This window comes from Schistocerca serialis, chromosome 5 (genome assembly GCF_023864345.2).
Source record: "Schistocerca serialis cubense isolate TAMUIC-IGC-003099 chromosome 5, iqSchSeri2.2, whole genome shotgun sequence".
In the NCBI taxonomy this organism is placed as follows: domain Eukaryota; kingdom Metazoa; phylum Arthropoda; class Insecta; order Orthoptera; family Acrididae; genus Schistocerca; species Schistocerca serialis.
In genome coordinates this window covers 118,527,838-118,555,558 of record NC_064642.1, presented here as the reverse complement: position 1 = coordinate 118,555,558, position 27,721 = coordinate 118,527,838, and the positions used below count along the sequence as shown (strand labels likewise).

Here is a 27,721-nt window from a genome sequence, read left to right as displayed (position 1 = left end):
TGTGGATTCATTCTGGGACACTTTTTTTATCGTTTTCTGGTTGTTAACCTTGTTGGACATTATTGGGACTAATGACTATTATGTATGTCACAGTTTCATGTTCATTCTCTTTTATTGAAGCAACAAGTTGCAGTTGTAGTTGTGCAGGTTTTCTGGTATTGGAATCCACTCTGATGTGGTTGGGGGAATTTCAGTATGTATGTGTTCTGGATTTTCCATCATAACTACAACACCCCTACACTCTTCAACATGTATGTAGAAAGGTATGTGCTTCTCTAATAACACTTTCATGTTTCATGTCTTACTTTCTTCTGAGTATCTAATGTTACCCACCCACGTGTTGCTTCTGGTGTTTGTTACTGTGAATACATTGACAACTTGATGAAGTATTTAAAATGTCAGATTAAAATTTCTGATGTTTTTTATGTTTACTCCTTTTACAGAAATTATTATGTCACTTTTTACTCTATCCTGATGTTAAAATTTAGCTCCATTAATAAATTCATCCTTAATCTTCACATCTGCACTCATACTTTTCAGTTTTATATTGTGAAGTCACACTAAATTCAAATATCATCACCTAGAAGATCGTACATCCAGTCTTGAACATTAACAGCTTTTGGTTGCACTACATTTTCTACAGACACGTATGTCAGAGTATCATGCCATATGCATCTAGTCATTTCATTGTATTCCATATCATAGCTGCACAGCACGGTTAATGTACCTTGTTGCTAACACAAACAAACAGACCTCCCCATTTGATCATTGTCAGCTGTAAAACTTATTCTCATTCCTGCCGGTCCTCAACAGCCACAGGTTGCAGACTGGATTATTGAGCCACTGTGCAACACCACTTGTATTTTTCTGCACACAATATATTTTATGGTTACAAACATTATAGTCTTCTCAGAGAAAAGGCTGTTTTATGTGGCACATGAAGTGTACCACAAGTACAGGTGTCAAGGAGCTGTTGCCCTGGAGGACGATTGATTCATGCCCTCCCATCAGTATGATGAAGAAGGTATCAGTATTCTTCAGACCATGCAACTCTCTGCCACTGTGCCAACGTCCAGTGCTGATGGTCATATGAACATATCAGTCATAGTTGCCAGTGTCATTGTGTTAACATTGTCTGATGCTAGTCCCACCACAGCCCTGCTTTATCAGTCTGCCCAGCCTATGACGTCCGACATTTACAATGAGGGGTGGCTCCCCAATCCCATTTTGTCTGGAAGTGATTTCACCTTGATTTTGCCACATATTGAAGACACTCACCCCACAGCACTCCTCGAACCCCCAACAAATTGAGCAGTTTCCGAAATGCTCGTACCGAGCCTCCAGGTCATCACAATCTGCCCTCAGTCAAACTACATCTACATCTACATCCACATCCACATCAAACTCCACAAACCACCTAATAGTGTGTGGCAGCAGGTACTTTTTGTACCTCTAACTGAGTCTTCAAACCGTGTTCCACTCGCAAATAGCGTGTGGAAAAAATGAGTGCCGGTAAGCCTATGTAGTGGCTCTAATTTCTCAAATTTTTTCCTCATGGTCATCAAGCGAGATGTATGTGAGGGGAAATAATATGTTGTATGACTCTTTCTGGAAAGTGCTGTCTCAAAATTTCAACAGTAAATCTCTCCGTGATGCACAGCACCTCTCTTGTAATGCCCGCCAATTGAGTTTGTTGAGCGTCTCTGTAACACTCTCGGGCTGGCTAAATGTCCTGTGACAAAGTTTTTGCCACTCTTCATTGGATGTTGTCTATCTCTTCTATCATTCCTATCTGTTATAGATCCCAGATATGTGAACAATACTCAAGAATCGATCAAACAAGCACCTTATAAGCCACTTCCTTTGTGGATGAGTCTGGTATCTGATTTTCCCACTAATTGTTTTATGTAGTCATTCCACTTAAGGTCACTCTGGATAGATACTCCTAGATATTTTACATTAGGTACTGTTTCCAGTAGTTTGTATCAATTGTGTAGCTGTACAGTAGTGGATTTCTTTTCCTGTGTATCACAATATGTTGCATTTATTTACATTCAGTGTCAACTGCCAGAGCCTGCACCATTCATCAGTTCTCTGGAGGTCGTTCTGCAAAGCGTTACTATCTTTGGCATTGCTACTATGTTAACCGCATCATCTGCAAACAGCCTTAAAGAGCATCCAGTGCTTTTGTACTAAATCATTTATATACATTGTAAACAGTAATGGTCCTATCACACTCCCTTGGGGTACTCCAGAAGTTACCTTTACATCTGTAGATTTTGTTCCATTAAGAATGATGTGTTGAGTTCTATCTGCAAGGAAGTCTTGATCCAGTCACAAATCTGCTCCAATACTCAATAAGCTCATATTTATTTCACTAAATGGCAGTGCGGGATGGTTTCAAATGCCTTCCTGACGTCAAGGAACGTGGCATCAACGTGAGCACGGCACAGTGGATCTCATGGAGGAACAGCAAGAGCTGATTTTCGCAGCATCTCTGTGTGTGGAATCCACGTTGATTTTTATAGAGGACATTTTCACTCTCCAAAAACTTCATAATTCTTTAGCATAAATATGTTTCATAACTCTACCACAGATTGACGTCAACAACATAGGTCTATAATTGTATGAATCTGTCCTGCGGCCCTTCTTAAAAACGGGAGTGATCTGCACTTTCTTCTACTTGCTAGGTGCCCTTCATTGCTCAAACTATATATGATAAATTACTACTAGAAGGCGAGCAAGTTTTTTTGCTTGATCTTTGTAGACACCTATAGATATCTCTTCTGGCCCTGACGCCTTTCCACTACTAAGTGATTGTAGTTATTTTTCTATTCCATGATCGGTTATATCAATATCTGCCATTTTGACGTTTGTACAGTGATTGAAATGAGGGACAATGTTACGATCTTCTGTGGTGAAACAATTTTGGAAAACCAATATCGCTGTTTCAGCCTTCTCTCTGTTATCTTCCGTTTCGGTGCCAGGATCATCACTGAGTCAATGAATAGGTAATTTTGACCTGCTTACTGATTTTACATACAACCAAAACCTCTTACAGTTTTTACCAGGTCAGTTGACAAAATTTTACTTTCAAAGTTATTGAACGCTTCTCTCATTGCTCTCCTTATGCTCATTTTCATTTCATTCAGCTTGTCAGCTATGTTTGTAATTTTCTTGAATCTGAGATGAAGTTCTCTTTGTTTAAATAGCAGTTTTCTGACAAGCTATTAAATAGTGGTGGGTCTTTCCTATCCCTTAAGACCTTACTCAGAACATACTTGTCTAAGGCAAATTGCATATGCCTTTGAATTTTTTCCATTTGTTCTCCACATCTTTGTCCTCATCACCGAATATTTGATGCTGACAGCTCAGATACTCCGAAATTTTTATCCTGTCACTCTTGCTAAGCAAAAAATCTTCCTACTTTTCTTGACATTCTTTCTAATACCCATTGTCATTGATGCTATCACAGCCTTATGATCACTGATACCTTCCTCTATATTAACTGATTCAATAATTACAAGTCTGTCTGTTGCCAGAAGATCTGTGATATTACCCTCATGAGTAGGTTCTCTATCTGCTCAAAGTAATTTTTGGTCAAGACATCCAGAACAATCTCACATGAATTCCTGTCTGTGGCACAAGTTTTGATAACATGACACTCCCAATCTATTTCTGGCAAGTTGAAGACACCCCTTATTACATTGGCAAGAAAAGAAGAATTATTAATGGTATTCTGCAAGTTCTGTCTGAAGTGCTGTACCACTAGAGCTCCTGATCCAGGCGGTCTACAAAAGCATTCAGTTACATTCTTTGATACTTAACTTCACCCTGGTTAATTCACAATCAGAATCCGTGATAACCTCACTACATTTTATAGAATTCTTTACTACAATAAATATTTTGCCACCATTTGTGATGAAGCAAGCTGGGATAAATTTAATTCCCCTTTTGTTTTGCCATCAGTCTCCTTATTTTTTTTCTTTCAATTTTAACTGATTACCATTAACATATGTGAATAGAATCTGCATTTTCATAAAAGAGAAAGGCTGACCCTCAGTTTTAAGGAATATAACACCAGATCTAAATTTGTGCTTAGTTTCATGTATGTAATTGGTTTTCTAATTTATTTTGATTATACCTAGTTAGTATCTTTTATTATAGGGCAAAATCAGTAATTGTTTCGTAACTTAAATTCTATTGTTGATGTATAAACAAATATAAATTCTGTAATAATTACAAACATTTGGAAGACGAAATACTAGTAATCTTAAAGTATTTATTTGGCTCTATTGAAAAACATGTTAGCAAAACCAGCCCCTCATTAATTCCAAAGCAATTAACAGTTTGGTCAAAAGTATTGTTTGCATACCTATATTTGTAAATTTCACAATTTAAACAAATAATTCGCCTTAACTCTTGCAGTAGAAGAAACTGTTAAAAAGAACCAATTTTTTGACGTATTCAGTTAATTGAATGAGTTAAGTTTTAATTGTAATTTCTGTAAATTAAACTTTGAACAATGTGTAATTTCAGCACCTATTATTGTGATGATACATAAGGGCCCGATTTTGGGTCACGAGTCGGTCAGTCCACAGCCGAGTTTCCGACAAGTAACCTGTGCTGGTTAGAACAACAACAATGCTTCAATTGAACTGTGAAATAATTGTTAAACAATTAGGCCGTGTGTAAAAACCAATGACAGTGACTGCTCCATACGTACCTGATTATTCTTCAAGAACTGTGGACTTTGTTGTTATGTTTTTACTGCTCGTAGATGTTCAACAGTAAACTAGTGTAGCAGTATGTGGAGTTTCGCCTGCATACTATTAATGAGGCTTATCGCAAGTTAAACAGTAGTGCACTGGCCATATAACACTGTATTATTGGGGGGCTGTGCACACTGAAATTAAAGTACTATGAAACACAACTGTGCACCTGTCGGCTACATAATTTGCAGTAGTTAGTGTTGGGATCCACAACCCATTTTTTCAGCCAGTGTAGCAATGCAGTACTTTGACACTGAGGACAACAATCAACAAACGAAGAGATAAAGCAGGTGGAACCACCACGCACTGGCGACTAATCTATCCTTATGACAAACATTCCAATCTGAACTTAGGATTTCATTGTCATTAATGTCCGGCTTCAACCAGATTTCTGTTCCTAACACTATCTGCTCATTATAACCTTCAGTAAGTGATACTAATTCTGGGACCTTTCCTTGGATGCTCCTGCAGGTTATTAAAATCATATTAATCTTTTCTATCTCTGATCTGTGGCAACAAACATTCTCTGAGGACATTGTAGCTAATTTATCAGGCAAATTGTCTTTGATCCCAAGAGAGGATATCTGTAACCTAAAAAAGCCCCAGATGCATGCTACATGTACTCTGCTACCCTAGTAGCTGATTCCCAAGTGTAGTGCATGCCTGAACTATTAAGGGGGAACACTACAATTCTGCACCCAATAGTGGTGGTCAAGAAATTCACATCCAGTACCGTCACAGAGTCATATGAGCCCCTGGTTTAGACTTTCCACTCTGCTCCAAACTAGAGGACTGCAATCAACCTTGGGTATGATGCTACAAATAGACAGTTTATCCTGCACCCTGCGTGCGATGCCAGTTGGTTTCACCAAATCAGCCATCTGCTGAAAGGAGCCAAGGATGCTCTCAAAGCCAGGCGATAGGCATCATTCATGCCAACATGTGCTACTATACGCAGCCGGTTGCTCCCAGTGTGCTCAATAGCCCCTGTCAGGGCCTGCTCCACATCACAGACGAGATCCCAACCAATCATACTGAGTGCACACTGGCATTCTTTCCTACTTTGCCTCCTATTTTCCTGAGGGGCTCCATCACCCTCTTAACATTGGAGCTCCCAATGACAAGCACACCCATCCACTGCATTTGTCTGGACCGGGCAGGAAAATCAGCTAACGGCCCAATGGGAGAGGCATCCCGTGCTGGCTCAGGCTTACCATCAACAGTGGGTAGCAACTCATATCTGTTGCTGAGGCGTAGGGAGCTGGTCGCATGACCTGCTCCCTCTTGTGCCTTCCGCCCAGTGACATGTGAACCTACCACTGTCTGCCACCCACTCTTGAGTGAGGATGGACCAGTCAGCCTCAGCTAGATGGCGTGCCTTCCCCATTCTACACATGAATAACTTTCATTGATACTACATGTACCTCGTGTGGGTCTCACTAGCAGTCATTCCTCACCAGGTGACACTGCTATCACCTGGATGGGTTTATATCAATAGTGGGTCAGTGGTCATAATGTTCTGGCTGATCAGTATACATAAGAAAATTCAGCACACTGTCTAGTATAGCTTAGCAAATGTTGCACCTCAGTATGTTTACTCATTCTGGATATATTTGTGGTGGCGTATCTTTGCTGCCTCACCCTGTATAGTAATGGAAACTACAGGCCTTTTAGTAGAACACCAGTCAAAAGAAACATGACTGTGATATTGAGATTGCAGTAAAACCATCTTCTACCTGAAGTTCTGCTTAAGTTAGTTATATCTTTACCTTCTTTTTCTTGCTGCTATGTACATCCACTGATTATTTATAACTTGAAGTGAGAGCTTTTGATTCTATAAACTAAGGGTTCCATCAAATTTTTCATGTGACTGTGTTTCTTCGCATCTACATGTTATTATTGTAAATGTAAGGTGCATACTGTTACATATTATATTAAGCATGTTCTTTGGAAAGCTTTATTTATGTTGTAGACTTTTGAATAAAATTTCATTTGTAAGTTTTTGTTTTAGTACATCCACAGTATATGCTGCTTAATGTTTTCATTGCATTGTTGGATTTTGTTTGTGGCTTTTCCTGTCCTTATCAGTGCTAGATATACAAGTCAGTACACGCATAAAAAAAATTGACACGGAGTGGACTTGTAAATGACGATAGGTTTCCTATAAGTTTTACAGAATCATTGTGTTTGACGTTCAGGAATGGTTTAAAAGCTCTTTACTATGACCCCCATCCCATGCCCTGTTCTGGCAGAAAACAAAGATTATGTCATTGTAATGTATCCTAGATATTTTCATAAGCTGTGCAAAATCAACTGAAGGTGATCTGCATTTGATAAAATCAAGAGAGTGTGATTCTTCACCACATACTGAATTAGGGGACAGAAAGATTGTGTGTAGTCTGATAACTATTCCCAACCAATATTTTCAGGTTGAAGACAATCTTTACATACGTTAATACACCTAATTCCAGTTATAATTGTCGTACACATTGTTATTGCCTCACAAAAAATTTATGTTTTTTTAATTAAATTTAGTTTTAGTTTGGATATTTCTTCATTATTTTTATTAGAATGCCAAATAAGGGTGATGCTACATAGGCAACTATTGTGCGATAGTTTATTCACAGATGGGCTATATCAATCATTTTTATCCTTCTTACAGAACAATATGTGGCATTAGTGAAGATACAACACAAAGGCATATAATTCGTGCTGCACTTGAAGCCGTCTGTTTCCAGATAAGAGACATCCTTGAAGCTATGAACAAAGATTGTGGAATTCCTCTTCAGAAGCTACAAGTAGATGGTGGCATGACTTCTAACAACTTATTAATGCAATTGCAAGCTGATTTGACAGGGATTCCCGTCAGTAAGTTACTGCATTGAGGCTGTACATGATTTTGCAACTGCTTGATATTTGTGAAGTACAATAGTACACTGTGTGGTAATTTTTTTTCGAACAGGTATTGGAACATTAGATATGATATGGAGAAATATTTACGAGGCACCCTGAGTCCTCTACTGCAAGCAGAAAAGGGATTAAAAATAAACAAATAGCAGTACAGTGGAACTTTGACAATTAGCATAATTCATTCCAGAATCTTAATTGTAATGTGAAACACTCATTAAATGAAATATTTTATCCCATATAAATTAATGTAAAATACAATAATGCATTCCATGCAGAAAAAGTTCTAAAAGTTTATCTTATTCATGCCATTTACTCAACAAAGATAATACATACATTATTATGTACTTTATTATTCACGATACATAACTAATTCTTTGTTACTAGGATGCTATCTATAGTCATTTGTTTCTGCCAATGCTTTGACACTTGGCAAAAGTGCGATACAGCAAGGCCTCTGTCAAAAATAGATCACACGGGAGCACGTGCTCGCACCCCCCCTCCCCCCCCCCCCCCCCCCCCCCCCCACACACACACACACACACACACACACACACACACACAGCAGTGCGTTTGTGCGCGAGTGCAAACACAATTCACACACACATGACTTTAGTCTCTGTCAGCTGCCAGAGACTGCAGTCATATGTGTGTGAGTTGTGTGTGCATGAGTGTCAGTGTGTGTGTGTGTGTGTGTGTGTGTGTGTGTGTGTGTGTTGTGTCTATGGCTGAAAACTTATTTTGTGACGTCTTTTTGTTGTGCCTATCTGCGACTCAGCATCTCTGCTGTATGGTGAGTAGCAACTATCCTTTTCATAATATTGTACATTCCTTGCTGGATTTTCCATTGTTTGGTTACTGTCAAACAAATTTGTAGCACACGTAGCCACTGCTTCATTAGGGTGATGATTTTCAATGTATGATGCAACCTATTACCATGCTTTCATAATTTCTCTTATTGCATCAGAAGATTGCTGCTTTGTTGTTACAGCCTCCTCCTCCTCCTCCTCCTCTGAAGAACTCTCCGCAACTTCCTGCTGTGAAACACACTATAGCTCCATAAGCTCTTCAGTGGTCATTTCTTGGCTGTGATTTCCATAAGCTCAGCGATGTCATTGCTATCCACTTCTAGTCCCATGCTCTTGGCCAAGGACACAATCTCATTGACTGCAGGCACCACAGGTACTGACTCAAATGCCTGAGAGTCACATTCAACAATGCACTCCAGGCAAAGCTTCTTTGAGGCAGAAGTGAGAGTTCTCTTGGTAACCCCTTCCCATGCCTTTCTGATCATCTGGATGCAGGCAACAATGTTGAAGTGATATTTCCAAAACTCTCTGAGAGTAGCTTCAGTCAACTGAAGGCAATGCTGAAAGAGTCCTTTGGTGTAGAGCTTCTTAAAGCTAGAAATAATCTGTTGGTCCATAGGGTAGAGTAACAGAGTGGTACTGGGAGGCAGAAATTGGATCTTGATGAACTAAAATTCTTCCAGGAACTGGTCTTGTAGGCTTGGAGAATGGACAGCAGCATTGTCCATAACAAGCAAGACATTGAGTGGCAGATTCATCTGAAGCAAATATTTTGTCACCAAAGGACCAGACACTTGATTGATCAAATCACAAAAAAAGATCACATGTCACCCAAGCCTTCTTGTTGGACCACCACATCACATTCGACCTGTTCTTCTGGACTGTACACTTCTTGAAGGCTCAAGGAGTTTCTGAACAACCAGCAGTTTAATTTTCAAATCACCACTTGCATTGGCATAGAACAGCAGTGGTAAATGGTCATTCATTGGCTTGTGATCGGACAAAGTGTTCTCCTCTACTTTTATAAAGGTACACTTCGGCATCTTTGTCCAGAATAGACCCATTTCATCACAATTAAAAACCTGTTGCGGCAGATAATCCTCAGAATTTGTGAGCATCTTGAAGTAGCTGATGAAGTTCTCTGCTGCCTTGTGTTGGAGCTGGCAGCTTTGCCGTACTCTATCTATCTCCTTCATCTTTTCCTTGTTCTTGAGGACAGTGCAAATAGTTGATGGAGACAAATTGTATGTGTGTGCTAAATCAGAAGTGCTCACACTGTGTCTGTGTTTTTCAATAATTCTATATTTCATTTCTAAGGTCTGTTTCTTTCTCTTATGGTCATCTTGTGGATTTATCTTTGGGGACATTTCACAGTGGTTACTAACCTGAAACTACATTACTTGTGGAAATGGAGTTCTACAGGTGGTTTGTTTATGTGCTCTTTACTGTTTGGCAGCATGCCATCTTTACAGCTACTTTGCAGATAACATGCTGTCAAATGGTAAAAGGCATATAAACAACCCAGCCTGTAGAAATTCACTTCCACAGGTAATGTAGTTTCAAGTGCGCAATTGAAACAAAATGAAATAAAATGCACATGTTATAGTTTTTAGGCTTAAAGTCATAAAACAGCCATGAACTTTGTGTGTTCAAATCAAGAGGCACAGAAGATGACATATAAGTGCTGAAACATGTCTGGAAATATAAAAAGAAATACATTGTGTTTTGTAGAAATCAGAATTTAAGAACCCCTAATTCATGCCACCACCTGGTTACCTCAACCTATGGTTTTTAGTATACCATGAATGAAGAGCCTGAGTTGCATTTTGTATGATTAGTGTTTGTGGAATCCATGCTTATTTGCAATGAAGAAAGCTAGTTTGTTATGTTATGATTGGTTTGTTATGAGTTTCTGTTATTCAGCAGCAAAATGGGATGATTGGTGTACAATGGTAGCCCTATATTACTTCCAACTGTTACCACTGTGGGTAAAGAGAGCAGACTAGAGGATGTCCCATCAGGTGCCGCACAAGCTTATTGTGGGTCGGTTTTGATGAGAATGCTCAACAACAGCATTAAAAATGCCTTGTAGCATGCATACAGAATTGCAAGAAGTTTGTGCAAGAGTATTGTTCTGCTGTCCCTGTCCAGCATCAAAGGAGGCATTTGATTCTACCCCAGAGTAATAACTGGCAGTTGGTCCTCACCATGTACCACAAGGTGATGCTTCATGCAATTTCTGAATGGCTTTGTGGTATTCAGGTGGGTTATTAAATACCCTTGCATGGGTCAGTGATTAAGCAGGTGGCCCACTGATCACCATGGGTAAGACAAGAAATTGAGAGGAAATGAAGTGCCCTCTGCAGTACAGAAGCAGCTCACCAGCTTCAGCATAGAAACTGGCTATAGGACTGATACTAGAGGCCCCTGTGGTCAGCTAATTGTTTCATTATGGGTAGTGGGATGATGTTAGGCATATAAGTGTGGTTGACCCATATAGATGGCGCTGATAACCTAGTCCAATTTGAATGAAAGTATTGTAGAATTTGAGCAAATATAATCTGCCCTCTGATACTTTGGCTTAAGTACAACATTAAATGTTATGGAGTGTCTAGCTTTTATTCTCTGAGGGGTGGTAACCATATAAGTTTATGGTTGGAGAACAGACCCAGAAACACCACTGAATCTTGTCATGCTCAGAATGGTGTGTCTCAGTCACAAAACAGGCAGATAGAAGAAGATATGTCAACATGGTTGTAATAGGACCACAAATCCTTCTTCATCAAGAACTGGAAGTCATGAACTGCCCACTTCTCCAACCTCGTAGCTGCAACTGATGCAGCCTGTCTGCAGGATTGGAAGAACAGCAAAATACAATAATATTATCTGTGTATAATGAGCAATGTAATGGCTCTTAACAGTGGAAGTACTGACATTAATAACACTGACAAAGATGGTGGCAAAGGGGAACACCGTTCTTACATATGAAATAGTCCAACCGACTTAGAAGAACCATATGTAGATGGGTAAATCCCTATAGAATATCCATTGATATAGCTGCCTAAGAAAACAAGGCTCCAATGTATCATCGACATCTCAAGATTGCTGCATCTAGCAGTGTCAGTTTTATCAGTGAAGGAATGATACATGAACCCATTATATAAACAACTAAGGAACTGCCTGGATTCAAGAACCCAGACAAGACAGCAGTTTCATGTTAACTATTCAAGTCTTCTACGGTTTCTGTAAGACTTTTCCTATCATTAGTTAGCTGAAGTAATTCCTACCAATTTTGCCTCCAGAATGCTAGTTAGTATTCTTTTGTTCAGCTAGTTTTCTTATTATTATTGTCTCTTTTTCAGTTAATTCTGTATTATTATCTCTTTTATTCAGGATGTTTACATTCCCAGATAATACTTTCACTATTTTCTTCAATACTTTCATTTTTAGTATTTATTTCCTCCAGATTTATTATTAGAATGTGTGGGAATGTGAAATTTGAAAGTGTTTGTTTAACATGCTCCACTGGTCACAAACATACAAACTATCTTTTAGGCATTACTCTGTCATTTAATTTAAATAACACTCTTTGCACTTTTGTCTCAGCTCATCTGGGCAAGTCTAAAAAAAGTGGAGTTCAGTAGGTGTACCAGTGGTGACCTACCAGTGAGTATTTCACATCAACTGTTATACATTCCCTGATATGCATATCACCTTGAGAGTGTCTGGTATCCCAGCTCAGGGAGTTTGAAAGCCTGCACTAAGGCAAGGCCAACCTTTAGGTAACACTGCTTCAAGCTGCAAGCAATGCTGTTGCAGCTGCAGCACTGGCTATAGAGTCATTCCCATCTGGCGAGCCTATTAGCACTCAAAGTTGTCCTTTAAAGCCAGCAGCTCAGTCAGTCAGACCATCAGTCAGTTGTGACTTCATTGTACTCTGGTGTTGATCTTGTTGCATATCATTGTCTTGGGACTAAACTCGCTATGTCTTAGGTTGTTATTCCTCTGTGCCATCTCTGTTGTCCATCCTCGTGTTGTTGTCCTACTGTTTACATTTGGTGACCTGCTATCAACACCTCGGCCGAGTGGCCAGTTGTCAAAGTCATTCCCGATCATATCACATTTCAGTCACCATAGACTGAGGTGTCAGTCGTAATGTTTCCTGTTTCATCTTGTGTGGCCTATTTATGAAATGGCATATTTTAACCAATCTGGAAAACATCCCTCTCTGAAAGCTTAGTTGATTATGAGCGAGAGGGGGTATGCAATACTATAACATACTGATCTCATTATTCTAGTGGAAACCTCAACCCAACCTACTGTGTGTGTGTGTATATATATATATATATATATATATATATATATATATATATAGAGAGAGAGAGAGAGAGAGAGAGAGAGAGAGAGAGAGAGGGAAACATTCCACGCGGGAAAAATATATTTAAAAAACAAAGATGATGTGACTTACCATACGAAAGCGCTGGCAGGTCAATAGAAACACAAACAGACACATACATACACACAAAATTCAAGCTTTCGCAACAAACTGTTGCCTCATCAGGAAAGAGGGAAGGAGAGGGAAAGACGAAAGGAAGTGGGTTTTAAGGGAGAGGGTAAGGAGTCATTCCAATCCCGGGAGCGGAAAGACTTACCTTAGGGGGAAAAAAGGACGGGTATACACTCGCACACACATATCCATCCACACATATACAGACACAAGCAGACATATTTAAAGACAAAGAGTTTCAGGCATGTTTGCGGAGGGAATGTAAATAAAACTTAATGGGGTCGTTGTGGGGGTGTTGTGAGGGTGACATGGTATTAGAAGGTGGAAAGTGTAACATGAGGAAATGAAAATGAAAATTAAAATATATGGGGAGGGATAAAGGTGGACTGGAAAGTAACTGGAGATCTGGTGTGAAAAAAGGCGAAAAGGTGTTGGTTACAGGTGGGCTATGTTGGACTTGGGTTGGTAGACAACGATGTGCACAAAGGTTAGATGGTTGTGTTGACGCCAAAACACGTTAGAGGACGGAGAAATTCGGGAAAATTTCGAAAAAACTGCGGCGTGTAATATATTAAAAGGAGTGGTTTTGTGGTGGCAGATTATGAAAATGAGGCTAACAATTGTCTGACGAAGAAATAATGACGTTAAAACCTGTGGGAAGCGGCTAAAAATTATCAGTGATGTGGGAAAAACGGAAATGGAAATAAAGCGAAAGTTAGTAGAACTAGCCGAAATGGTTGTTTAAAAGGTGAAAGGAACTGTTTGTGAACTAGAAATGGTGGATTTTATAGCGGCGGTAGTGTTGAAAGCGTCAAAAAAATTTTTTTGGTTATGGTTTGGAAGTGGGTTACATATTATTGAGTATATATAGGCAGGATAAAATTGTATAGCAGATTACGGTAAAAAGGAGAAGGTGAATACAAAGTGAAACTACTGGCAAAAACAGAAAGCGAAAATAAGACGACAGAAAAGATTTCGAAATGCAACAGTGACAATAACAAACGTAATTGTTGGGTTCAAATTAATGATGTCAATATAATAGAGGGAAACATTCCACGCGGGAAAAATATATTTAAAAAACAAAGATGATGTGACTTACCATACGAAAGCGCTGGCAGGTCGATAGAAACACAAACAGACATACATACACACAAAATTCAAGCTTTCGCAACAAACTGTTGCCTCATCAGGAAAGAGGGAAGGAGAGGGAAAGACGAAAGGAAGTGGGTTTTAAGGGAGAGGGTAAGGAGTCATTCCAATCCCAGGAGCGGAAAGACTTACCTTAGGGGGGAAAAGGACGGGTATACACTCTCACACACACACACACATATCCATCCACACATATACAGACACAAGCAGACATATTTAAAGACAAAGACTCTTTGTCTTTAAATATGTCTGCTTGTGTCTGTATATGTGTGGATGGATATGTGTGTGTGTGCGAGTGTATACCCGTCCTTTTTCCCCCTAAGGTAAGTCTTTCCGCTCCCGGGATTGGAATGACTCCTTACTTCTCTCTGCCATACTAGGAATTGTACTAGGTGGCGAGCAGTCACCAATTTTGTTACAACTCATAAAGATATATCTGAAGTATTCACATATGGCACTGGGATCTGTAACGGTCCTACCATTAATCATTATTTTAGAGAGACATTTTCCTCTCCATTTCACTGCAAACCCCACTTCTTATAACGGACCAAACAGCTTTGGATTTGTTTTTTGCATTTAAAATGAATGTCTTCTTTGCAGTCAATTTATTAGTTTAACTATTTTTTCAATTTTTCTGTATGTGCTTACATATTTAAGAAATTCTGGATTTCAATTAACGTTTGCCTCCAGATGCAGCTTCCTCTTCTTAATGCTAGACACTCTACTTCCTTTTGTGACCCATGATATACTTTTATGAGACTCAGTCCATACTGTAGAAAAATTGTCATTTGTTTTAGTGTGTTTGCTGACTGACCATATGGTAGGCTTAGTTTTTTAATAAATAGTTCCACATTTTCTTGGCTGAAGTTCCTACATCTATTTGTTGTGCCACCTAAATTTAAGTTTGGTAGTGATTCAAATAGTGCTGCATAGTCTGCTCCTCCTAAATCTAAAATACATTTTTCTTTGGCATTGTATTTATAACTACTTACAATATTATCAATATATGTTGAAGTAGTTTTCTGCAACTCTTGTGCATTGGTCAAAATTTAGATTTAGTGCATTTATGGCTATCAGATTCTTTAAATGTGAAGCAAATTTGTCTTCAGTTCTTACATCTGTGTTGCAGTCAGCACATATAAATACACACATCAAAAAAGTTTTGCATCACCTCGGTTCTGAGAGTTCCAGAACCTGTACACAAAACTGGAATAGAGATCAACATAAGCATCATTTCTGCCCCACACATTGCATGTTGGACTACCATACAGCCAGACCTGTAGCAGTGGTGGTCCAGATTGCTGTACACACCGGTACCTCTAATACCCAGTATCACATTCTCTTGCATCAATGCATGCCTGTATTCATTGTAGCATACTATCCACAAGTTCATCAAGGCACTGTTCGTCCAGATTGTCCCACTCCTCAACGACGATTTGGCTTAGATCCCTCAGAGTGGTTGATGGGTCACATCGTCCATAAACAGCCCTTTTCAGTCTATCCCAGGCATGTTCGATACGGTCATGTCTGGAGAACATGCTGGCCACTCTAGTCGAGTGTTACCATGAAGGATGTCATTCACAAGATGTGCACGATGGGGGCATGAATTGTTGTCCTTGAAGACGAATGCCTCGCCAATGTGCTGCCGATATTGTTGCACTATCGGTCAGAGGATGGCATTCAGATATCATACAGCCATTACAGCACCTTCCATGACCACCAGCGGCGTACTTCGGCCCCACATAATGCCACCGCAAAACAGAAGGGAAACTACACCTTGCTGCACTCGCTGGACAGTGTGTATAAGGCGTTCAGCCTGACCGGGTTGCCTCCAAACACATCTCCGATGATTGTCTGGTTGAAGGCATATGTGACACTCATTGGTGAAGAGAATGTGATGCCAAACCTGAGCGGTACGTTCGGCATGTTGTTGAGCCCATCTGTACCATGCTGCTTGGTGTCGTGGTTGCAAAGATGGACCTTGCCATGGCCATCAGGAGTGAAGTTGTGCATCATGCAGCCTATTATGCACAGTTTGAGTCGTAACACGACATCCTGTGGCTGCACAAAACATCATTCAACATGGTGGCATTGCTGTCAGGGTTCCTCTCATCGACAGTTCCTGCCTCTCTGTATCTCCTCCATGTCCAAACAACATCGCTTTGGTTCACTCCGAGATGCCCGGACACTTCCCTTGTTGAGAGCCCTTCCTGGAGCAAAGTAACAATGTGGACGCAATCAAACTGTGGTATTGACCATCTAGGCATGGTTGAACTACAGACAACATGAGCCGTGTACCTCCTTGCTGATGGAGTGATTGGAAGTGATCGGCTGTCGGACCCCTTCCATCTAATAGGCGCTGCTCATGCATGGTTGTTTACATCTTTGGGTGGGTTTAGTGGCATCTCTGAACAGTCAGAGGGACTGTGTCTGTGATACAATATCCACAGTCAACATCTATCTTCAGGAATTCTGGAAACTGGGATGATGCAAAACTTTTTTTCATATGTGTAGTTTCTTATGCAGTTTTTCAGTTAGTAATATATGTAACAGAGTTTCAAATTAACTAAGAACATACAGCTTATATGAACCCCAGGTATGCAATATATACTAATGATTAACATGTTACACTCTTTAAGTTTTGTATACAACTACTTTCAAGTTCTTCATTGAGATGGCTAAAATTCTGTCTGATTTCATAGTTTACTGAGGAATGAACTAATATGCAAGAGCCTCCATACCCGTTAGTTCTACAAAAGCTTGTGGCGAATTTGTAGCCTGGAAGTTTGTTGAGATGGTTGATATTTTCAGTTTTAAGCCAATGATAATTTAGACATATTACCTTTACTGATTGTTTCATACTTTCTAACAGAATTTGCATATCATAGAGCTTGCTGATCATTCCTTCAGACAGACCTCCAATGTTCAAAAATGCATAATGAAATTACTACTGCATAAATTATCAGGTAAAGCACCTTTAAAATTAGTTTGTTTACATGGTAAAGGAACTTCTACCTATGTATGGAGCACTTCTTCTGTATTGTTAGAGGTGGGCCAAATCCAACTGGGTTTTGCCCCTTTCACTAGTTTCCCTGCTAGCAGGCACTTAAGGATAATTTGCTTTTGCAGCTGTTTTCATGCATTATTTTGTCAACAGCCTTGTTTATATCTGATGCTAATCTCTTCTTACCAGATCAATTCTAGTGTTGTACATGTGTTGTAGAACTAAATTTTTCATAATTGTTGACATCAAGAAGTTTAACATTTTTAAATTTCAAACGGAAGTTTTTCACTCATTTGTCAAATTTCACTGTTTACGCAAGACCAGTCTGCCGGATCAAACGCCATACGCAGATTCGTTACTATAACGTTTGTAGTCAACAACAATTGCAAAATAAGGACCAATTTTTTTTAGAAATGCATTGGTCTCGTTGCAGTAAACATCGTTTGATCCCTCTATGAGAACAACGCAGTTTTAGTAGAAATGGCACATTCTTGTTTGACACTGTAATCACATTTTTGAACTTTGCTCCAGGCTTAATAAAACCTGAGACACTTGTGTTTTCTTTTGCAGAGTCTGATACAAAGTTTGAAACATTGTGTGCAGATTTTGTATCAGTTTTTGATAGTCAACTTTTGCACATAATTATAGGCAGGACAAGGGAGCTAAATATTTGGAAACATTTATTTTTGACCACTTTTAAACTCTTGCTGTTCCCCAGAATTTTCCATCTGTGTTCTAAAGCAGCACATTTCATCTGTAATGCTTCAGTATCACTTTGCAAAACTTGAATTATTGAATCCTTGTCTCTAATAATGTTTATATATTTTTCACAGTTTCAGTTGCACAGCCACCACATGGTCATAAGTAGTCCACAGTCACCAATGTTATGTTTATTTTGCAACAGTTTTCATGAAACCACCATTTACAATATTTACTCTGAATACCTTTCCTGACTTTCCTGTCACACAAGTTACAATTACTACCACTTTTGGCTCATTTTTATCATCTTGTCGACACCATCTTGACTACTTTCAGTATCTTCTTTATGTCAGCAACAAACTGTCATTTATGACAGGCTGTGGAGTTCTGTTGGGGCTTTTTATGACAATGATAGAACTCTATATGCACAGTAATGGTATGCACATATTTATGGTGATAATTTGACAACAATGTACACATTTATGTGAAAGTGATGCAAAGAGCAACAGCTGGTAGGTTCGAGGAGTAATCCAAGAAAAGAACAAAGCCTTACACATGTTCACATCAGTGACGCCAAAGGCGAGGAAGTGTTGCAGAAGCCACTTCTCAGAGGCCTCTCAGTCTTCATAAGGGGGAAAGGATGGTAAGTAAGCTGTAGGTGTTGAGCCTACATAGTCACTGTGGCTGACAATTTCATAATAGCAACCATAAGAGCCTGCTGCTGCTCAAGGAGAGACTGGAGCACTGCCTCCATTGCCAGAAGAAACAAAAGAATAACCAATAGACTGAGCACACAGAAGTGAACCCCACACTCATCACAAATTGTGTCATAATGTAAGACACAAACAACAGTATAGCCACAATGAAGCAGTTTATTCTTCTTCTACATACTAGCGAATAACAATTGAGGAATAGCCACATACACAGAAACAATCCAAGTACTGATACAAGCAGTGACAATAAGTAAGAACATATGATGAGAGCGAGTGCCTGCTGCATAGCAGTAATAAAGAGGAAGGCTCCGGTAGATGGAGCGGGGGATGCCATGCCATGTACACAAGTCATGTGGCCCCTGCAGATCACCTCTTGTGGCCAGCTCGAGCAGATGCCGTTGGCAGAATATTCTAAGTGTAGTGCACTGGTGGCATTGCGCCATGGTGCATATCTAAGTATTATGTACAGGGTTATAGCAGTTTCTTCCTTAGCCATGTACCATCCTTCCCATCCAGGTAGTTCAAGACAAGATTCCCCCATGTCAGGATATGCATTGTTCCACCATTGTGCCAAAGAGCACTAACTGAAGCATACACATGGTTGTAGTGCTCCACATTCACTATTTACTTTCACAGAAAAACAAAAACCAGAACTGTGAGCACTTCAATGAAACATGAAATTAATATTCACAATAATGCTAGATCAGAATCTGAATGCCAAACACATGGCAGGCAAACCCAAATATTGCTGTAGTTTGTCTCACATAAGATATGGCCTGAATTACTTCATAAAGTGTTACTTGAATCACTGCTGCACTCCTGATTATGTCCAGTGCATTGCATTACATTACAAACTGCCCTTGCTGCCTGTAGATTGTGCTGCGTTGCCTCTGGTTTACAGACGTGTCCATCAGTCACCAAACTGTGCTTGATAGGAGGCAACCTCTTTAGCTCAAGTTGGAAGTTGACACAATGCCCACTGTTTATATTTCTAGAAGACTGCCAGTGTTTTTAACACCCATAGCTGGAAACCGTGGCTTGCCAAATCTTTATCCAGCCAGCTCTGACCAAGTTCCCTGAGCTGCCCTCCTCCTTTCTGTCCAGTTCTGTGTCCTGGATTCAGTGTCAATTGTTCCTTGTTTTCTGCCCTCTTGCCCCACTAACACTTGTCTCTTTCTTCATCTCCTGAAGAAGTATCTAAGGTTCCACCCCCCCCCCTCTCTCTCTCTCTCACTCTCTCTCTCTCTCTCTCTCTCTCTCTCTCTCTCTTTGTCTCTGTCTCCCTCCCTCTCTCTCTCTCTCTCTCTCTCTCTCTCTCTCTCTCTCTCTCTCTCTGTCTCCCTCCCTCTCTCTCTCTCTCTCTCTCTCTCTCTCTCTCTCTCTCTCTGCCTCCCTCCCTCCCTCCCTCCCTCCCTCCCTCTCTCTCTCTCTCTCTCTCTCTCTGTCTCCCTCCCCCCCTCTCTCTCTCTCTCTCTCTCTCTCTCTCTCTCTCTCTCTCTCTCTCTCTCACACACACACACACACACACACACACACACACACACGAAATGGCCAGCTGCTTATAGGTCCTCAGTACTCAGTAGATTTTGGATGGTGTGTTAGACCATAATCATATCACCAGATAGATACCACCATAGGTGCTAGAGATCAAATCTAGACCATAACTACCTAAAGATGAGCATTAAAGCCTAGAAGTGTATAATACATTATTTGCAAAACTATTTGTGACTAATTACAATGACAATTTTTCTTTTATAGCCTAATACTTAATACTCTAAATTTTTTCATACAAAAATATCACTTTTCAGTACTTAGCGATGCAGTATTTTGTCAGTAATAATCTAGTTCATACAGAAATGGATGAATATTAATCATTTAAGGTAATATTATGAAAAGGGATAAGCTTAAATGTATAACAGCTTTTTCATTGTGTCTGTCTGCAACTCAGTGTCTCCTCTATGTTGCGAGTATTAATCTATTCTTTTCATAATATTTTTATTATTCCATTCTGAACTTCCCGTTGTTTAAATTCTGTTATATTTGTTTTACCCCATGTTATGATTGCTAATGTCTAACTCTTTCCCATTAGTGCTAATTTAAAACTGGGTGCCATGTCAGAGCTCAAACTCAGACGCTAGTTGTCATCCGTGGGCAGCAATTTCCTTCTTCTTCATCTTCTTTTTCTCCTCCTCCTCCTCCTCCCTCTTTTTATTTTATTTTATTTCCTTTTTTTTTGGGGGGGGGGGGGGATGTGGTTTGCATGTTATTCATTTCATTACATACATTTTCAATCTGTCTTGTGCACAGGAAGCATGTCAGAAATGTACATTACAGTTACAATAATTTTTACACCAATAAATAACAATATAACACTAAAATTATATTTCTGTGAACAGCTGTACACACTTAGTAGGGTATGTAACAAGTTGCATCAATTCAATCTAACAGTTTGTGACATTACCAGAGACTTGCTCGTGCAACGAGGGTCAGTGCACCTCATATTGTCACAAGTTCATCCTTCATTATTTTGTCCACTGAGCAATTGCATTTCACTATCAGTGCCTTGTATAGCTTTCTTTTCAGCGGACGTAACTTCATATCCATTAATTTTATCCTTTTTAATTTGTGATAAATTTTGATTCCTTTGTATTGAGGAACACAGGCATACAGCTTGTGACAGTTAATGGGAAGCAACAGTTTTTGTTTGTGTCTTGTGTCATATGTAAGAACAAAGTAATTTCCTTGAAATAATTTCTGTTTGATTAGTTGCTATAATAATTTCATAAACTTATAGGGATGGGAGAACTAATATTTGTAGGCTTCTAAATAACAGGCAACATGGTTGTTTCTGATCTACAGTGGGCATATTCCTAGTGATATTTCTTTTTGTATCTTTAGTACTGATACCACATGAGCCAAGTTTCACCAAAAACCAATACCATACATACTAAAGGATTCAAGTATATGCTACTTTTTACATGTCCAGGCCAGCTGAAGTTGATAATATTTGAACTGCAAATGAAAAACTGCTCAGTTTGTTAGCTAGGTACTTGATATGTGCCAGCTAGCTCAAATTTTTATGCAAATTTTATCCTAAGAACTTGACTGAGTCATCATTTTCTTCTATATCTTGGTTGTTGTGAATAATCTTAACCTGCTCATATTTTGACTGTTCTCTTTTGAACTGCATCATGTGGGACTTAGATACGTGAAGACACAACCTATTTAAAAGAAACCCAGTTTCTAAGCTAATGAGGATACTAATCAATGATTTGCTTGAGAAAACATCATAAGCCAAGCCCTCTCCATTGACAAATGATTAAAACAGTAAAATATTTTTAAGCTCATGGTGCTCAATTTCACAAACCGATACTTTATTTCATGTGTTGCTGTGCAAGAAACTGCGTAACATTTTCTTTTATCTTTGCAGAACGGCCAGTGATGAGTGAAACAACTGCCTTAGGTGCAGCTATGGCTGCTGGCAGTGCCGAAGGAATTGAGGTCTGGGACACCACAGAGCTTCATCCAACGCTCTGTGATGAATTTAAGCCTGCTATAAGCAATGAAGGTAACTATTTTGAATAACTTTCAAGAAAAAAGTTTAATTAAAATATTTGATAAAATGTTATTTTGAAAAAAGGTATTTCTTTCCTTTTATTGAATCATAATTATGAACGACTTAAGGAAGACAAAGCTTCTGAAATATTACTTTTCTCAGCCAGTGGAAACAATTTTTCGTTTTCATGCATGCACATTACATAAACAAAGCTGTGCACTACCCTACATCAATGTTTTTAGCCTATCCTTTACTCTCATTTCCTCTTTTCCTCACTCTTCCCCTCAACCAGTACACCTCCCCACTTTCCAAATACTCTCAGAGGCTTCCCCGCATATCTTACTGTACTAGTACCCTAGAATGTGGAATATCTGAGAGAGTTACTGGTAGCTAAAGCTCTGATTTGTGCTGTAAGTCATGCCTTGGTAGATAAATTAATAAGACAATGAAAATGATCAATTTTTGACAGTATAATGTAATTCGATAGATAAAAAAATCTGCTTGCCAAGTGTCGGCATGAGAACACACATTTAAAAATAGGTTTTAGTAGTTATACAAATTTTCACAGCCAGTGGCTCCTTCTTCTGGCAGAAGGGTTGAAAGGGAAGGAAGAGGGGTGAAGGGAAAGAAACTGGAGAGCTTTAGGAAAGAGGGAGGGGGAGGGGGAGTCACCCAGAATCCCGGGTCAGGGGACACTTACTGCTTGGGATGAGAAGGAAGTCTTTCTTTCTCATCCCATCCAGTAAGTCTCCACTGACCCGAAGTTCTGGGTGACTTTTCTGAACTCTAACCCTTTTCCTAAAGCTCTCCAGTTCCTTTCTCTTCACGCACTCTTCCTTCCCCTTCCACCCTTCTGCTAGAAGAAGGAGCCACTAGCTCTGAAAGCTTGCATAAGTAAAACCATTTTTTATATGTGTGTTCTCCTGCCGCCGCTTGATGAGTAGATTTTTTATCTATCCAATTACATTAAGTCGATAAGATGATTGATCACGAAAGCAAACTGCCTAGTTTAAGCCCTGGTTAAGTGTTCATGTTTATCAGTAAGGAAGTGTTGTTACAGTGAATGCTCCCTGCAGATTTGATCTGCATGACTCTCTTATAACTTTCTTGTATAGTCCATTTCTTCCAGTACAGATTTTTTAGGTTAATTAATTAATTTATTTTTCAGCTGATTTGTACAAAAGGCTCAGTAGTTTATCGACTTCCTCATAATTATTTTTATGTACTTAATTAATATCAAAGACTGTAACCTAATACAGGTACAAAACTTTTCTGGTGTGACACAACAGACATACGCAGAAACGGAAGGTGCTACAAATGCTAGATTTTGTAATCAGAGGTTGCTTCTTTCTGCTGAAAAAATGAAAGTATTTGGTGAATGAAACCATTTATAAATTACAGAAAGATTCTATACTCCCAAGACTCAGCAGTAAAGGACAAGAATAAAATCAGCAATGAACTGTTGATGACAGATAATGGTAGGGAGGAAAATTGAGAAGTCCGAGATAAGCGAAAAACAGACAAATTGAAGCACACATCAGCTGACAACAGGTAATGAAAAACAAAAATTAAGAAAGTTTTGAAAAAAATGTTCAAGGACAGGAATGACATTAGAAGCTCTGATATCAAAAGCTAGCATTTGTCTACATGTGATGATAGTTTCATTTCAAGAAATAATGTCTTACTCATATTCTTGTTTAATAAACTCATTTTCAATATTTAATACAGAGATTGTAATATTACACACTTTTGTTTACAGAACGAAATCTTCGATATTCAAAGTGGAAAATGGCAGTAGAAAGAAGCCTTGGTTGGCAAGTGGCAGACTCAAATGATGAAATATAGATATCTAAATGGTAGATGGGATTGTTTAATGTGACCTAATATGCTTGTGAATCAGATTTTTTTTTTGCAACTATCACTAAATGTCAACGAGTAAAGAAGAAAAAGAAGAAGAAGAAGAAGAAGAAGAAAAAGTAGTAGTTTCTCAGAGTCTGATTAATACTATGTCCTTTTCATATATGATGACTGAGCTTAAAGGTTTCTAGGTATCAGAGGAAATGTATTCATAAGAAGCAAGCTAATCAGTAAGAATGAATCTAATCAATCAATCAATCAATAATGTGATTCTCATTATCAGCTACTGCTACATCTAGTGCTAGACACACATGATAGTTTCTATATTTCAATTTGGTCTGTGTTTGTTTTTGAGATATGTTGTTTTTCAGTCCTACTTTTATTCTTATATCCATCTGACACCCAAGTCCAATTACTGATTTCATTTACAATTATGTGAAACAGGGAGAAAATTAATAATATCTAATGGAATGGGGTAGGGTATGGTGTGTGTAACATTTGAGCACCGTTAAAAGAAAATGGAAAAAGTATTACAGATGGATCAGTGACAAAGTTAAACTGGCATTATAAAAGTATAAGAGATATGAAGATTAAACTCACAGTTTTTTTTACCATCATGCAGAATGGCTGTGAAGTATGCGGAAGATATTAAACAACCAGCCTCCCTGAGTTCACAGAGACTAATATCCATCCAACGCTTGGTTGACCATTGTCATATCTGTACTTTCCATGTGATAATCATAAATTACTTAGCTGTCAGATGATGTTGCGTTTGCCAAAGGTGAAGCTTTTCAAGGGATTATATGATAATGAGCTTACATTACTTAAATTTGAGGCAAAAATTTTATTTGTCCTCATATACAGATTTATAATGCATAGAGCTTTGATTTTTTGCACAAATGTACACTGTACTGCATAGAGCTTGGATTTTTGTACAAATGTACAGATTAATAAAAATGTTGGAAAGAACTGTTTATTACAGCCTTATTTTTGGTTATAGCCTTATTACCAGATCAAAGAAAACTGGTATTTACTCTCGAGTATTAATCTAAAATGGTGGTGCTCTTCATGCAGCAGTATGTGTCTCAAACTTGACAGTACTTTGGTAGTTGATTATGAAGAAATTGGAGTTCTTTGCAGTGCAAACATTTATAGCTTCATTACACTTCTACTCCAACATATGATTCAAATTCATATAGTTATAAACATTTAACCAATGAGAAAAATATTTATTAGTGCACAATGACCACAACTTTGTGTAAATATTAAATCTTTTTTCAAACTGAAGTACATCCTTTGGACTTTGTGCCCTCCACTGCTAGAGATGTTAATTATATGAACAACAACTTTACATGACTGGTTTCGATTGTACCTAGCAGATAGGGTACAAAGAGTAGAGATAACACATACTTCAAATAGATCCAAACATTTAGTAAAACACTTACCAGAACCGAAATACATTAATATAGGGGTTCCGCAAGGTGGCATATTAGGACCAATACTATTCCTAATATACACCAATGACTTTCCCAGTAGTGTTACTCATGGTGAAAAAATTCTCTTCGCTGATGACAGCAATATTATAGTCACTGAGAAAACAAGAGAACTCCTTGCAGAGAAAGCAAATGAAACTCTCAAGGAAATTTATGATTGGTCAATAAGCAATAAAGTGACATTGATCATAAAGAAAACTGATGCCATGAATTTCAGTTTGAAGAGGAAAAATGACAATGTTAAGTTAAATGTAGGTGGCACCTCTATAAACAAATGCAAAATTTCTAGGAATGAATATTGATTCTCAGTTGAAGTGGTGTGAACACACGAAGGTACTTGCAAACAGAAAATCATCAGCATGTTATGTCCTTAGAATCCTATCACCAGTGTGTAACATGCAGTGTCTTTTAGTTACATATTATTCATATGTACACTCAATTCTTAGCTATGGCATTCTTTTTTGGGGAACAAATGCACAAAATATGAACACAATTTTAAACTCAAAAAAAGAGCCATAAGAATAATAACCAAAAATACTAGTCAAGCTCATTGTACTGCTCAAAACACATGTGAATACATTTACCAGTCAGTTGTACACATCAAAAATAACATTGGTAGTTACTCCACAAACAGCTCTGTCCTTGACCATGCAACAAGAGCTAGACTCAACTTACATTTGCCAAGAAAAAATAAACATAAAACTCAAAACAGCATTTTCTACCAAGGAATAAAACTGTACAATAAATTACCAGAAGAGATTAAAGAAATTGCAAAAATACACTTATTTAAAAAGACAGCTAAAAAGTACCTGTTATGCAATACATTCTGTACATTGAAGGATTACTTAGATAAAACAGAGTAGGGGTTTGCTAAAAAAATGTTATACAAATAAATAATAATAATGATTATAAAACATCCAATATTCCACATAACACCTTCATATTATGTATTTTTTTACTTCTTTTTTCCTTTCTAGAAATACTTACCCCCAAGATATGCATTGCACAATACTAACACCTCTTCCTCTTTCTGAGCTCAACATCGCACTCATTATAGAGGGATGCTGATTCAGTTTTTCAGGATAGCAAATTGGAAGATGTGTTCAGAAAATGGCCCAGAAATCACCAGTGCATGTGTGTGTGTGTGTGTGTGTGTGTGTGTTGTGTGTGTGTGTGTGTAGAGAGAGTGAAGTGAAGTGGCATCAAACAATGTGTGTATAGTGTGTGCAGTGACTGAAAGTGAGATATGAGTGAATAGTGTGGCATTAAATTTAAGTTATTTTTTTTTTAAAAAAAAAAAAGTGTATACCAGGGGTAAATCTAGTGATTGTCTCTAACTAGAAGTCTGTAAATATATGTGTATATGAATTAGCTTATTTTAAATTGGTCTAAACTTGTAAATACTTTGACATGTCCTATATCCTTGTAAAAAGAGGTCTAACAGATGAATAAAGCAACTACTACTACTACTACTACTAGATGGAGACAGGAAGTTGCTAACTCACAATATCTTGCCTATTATTATCCAATTTTTCAAAACTGTGAACAGGTTTTCTTTGACAAAAGAGTGCTTATTTATATTAAACATAATTACGGTTCTCGAGGCTTTAAAAAAGAAACATAAACATCAAGTGTAATATAACTGCTATTTGTTATTTTAATTTTCAATTCCTTGTGTGTTTGCATATTTAAGAGGTGAAGTTTCACATTTTAGAAACTGTGTAGTGTAGATTTACGCAGTCTGTACTGCAGTTGTCATTTGTTTTGAACAGCCAGGGTTCACTGGAGACAGCTCAGTCAGGTACTAGCCTCCATTTGTGACACACTAAGACAGTAGCAAGTTACATATTTTGCTTTTTCTGTTGTGTGCTTTTATAATTTAATTCTTAATTTAGTTGTAGCAGGATGGATATTGTATGTGCACGCAATGTGTGGATGCAGAAGGAGCTGGCCACAGTTCGCAAACAGCTGAAAACACTGTTGGCTGTGGTCACCATCTTTGGACTGCTGCCTCAAGGTGTAGTGACGATGCAAAATCTGGCACTTCACATGGGACATGTCAGGTGTTACTTGTTTCACCCACAGGCTCTGCAACTGAGGCACCTTGCAAGGGAACCACACTCACCGCACTGTGATTGGTTGGTTGTAACGCATTCGTGTTGCTCGGTGTAGAGAGCCACTTTATAGAAACTACCAAAAATTACTTATATCTGGTGATTTTAGTATTAATTTTATAAGTAAAACAGGAATTTTGT

General features: G+C 38.5%; 1 protein-coding gene across 6 annotated transcripts in view; it reads left to right on the top strand.

The window, feature by feature from the left end:
* LOC126481645 (glycerol kinase-like) overlaps positions 1 to 24,942 on the top strand; it is a 177,250-nt gene extending 152,308 nt beyond the window's left edge. For all 6 annotated transcript variants that reach the window (XM_050105554.1, XM_050105552.1, XM_050105553.1 and 3 more), the window contains exons 9-11: positions 7,435 to 7,640; positions 21,991 to 22,128; positions 23,876 to 24,942. In XM_050105554.1, the coding sequence (XP_049961511.1) occupies positions 7,435 to 7,640; positions 21,991 to 22,128; positions 23,876 to 23,961 (430 nt within the window). In that variant the 3' untranslated portion in view covers positions 23,962 to 24,942. The remainder of the gene's footprint in view (positions 1 to 7,434; positions 7,641 to 21,990; positions 22,129 to 23,875) is intronic.
* The last annotated feature ends 2,779 nt before the right edge of the window (positions 24,943 to 27,721 follow it).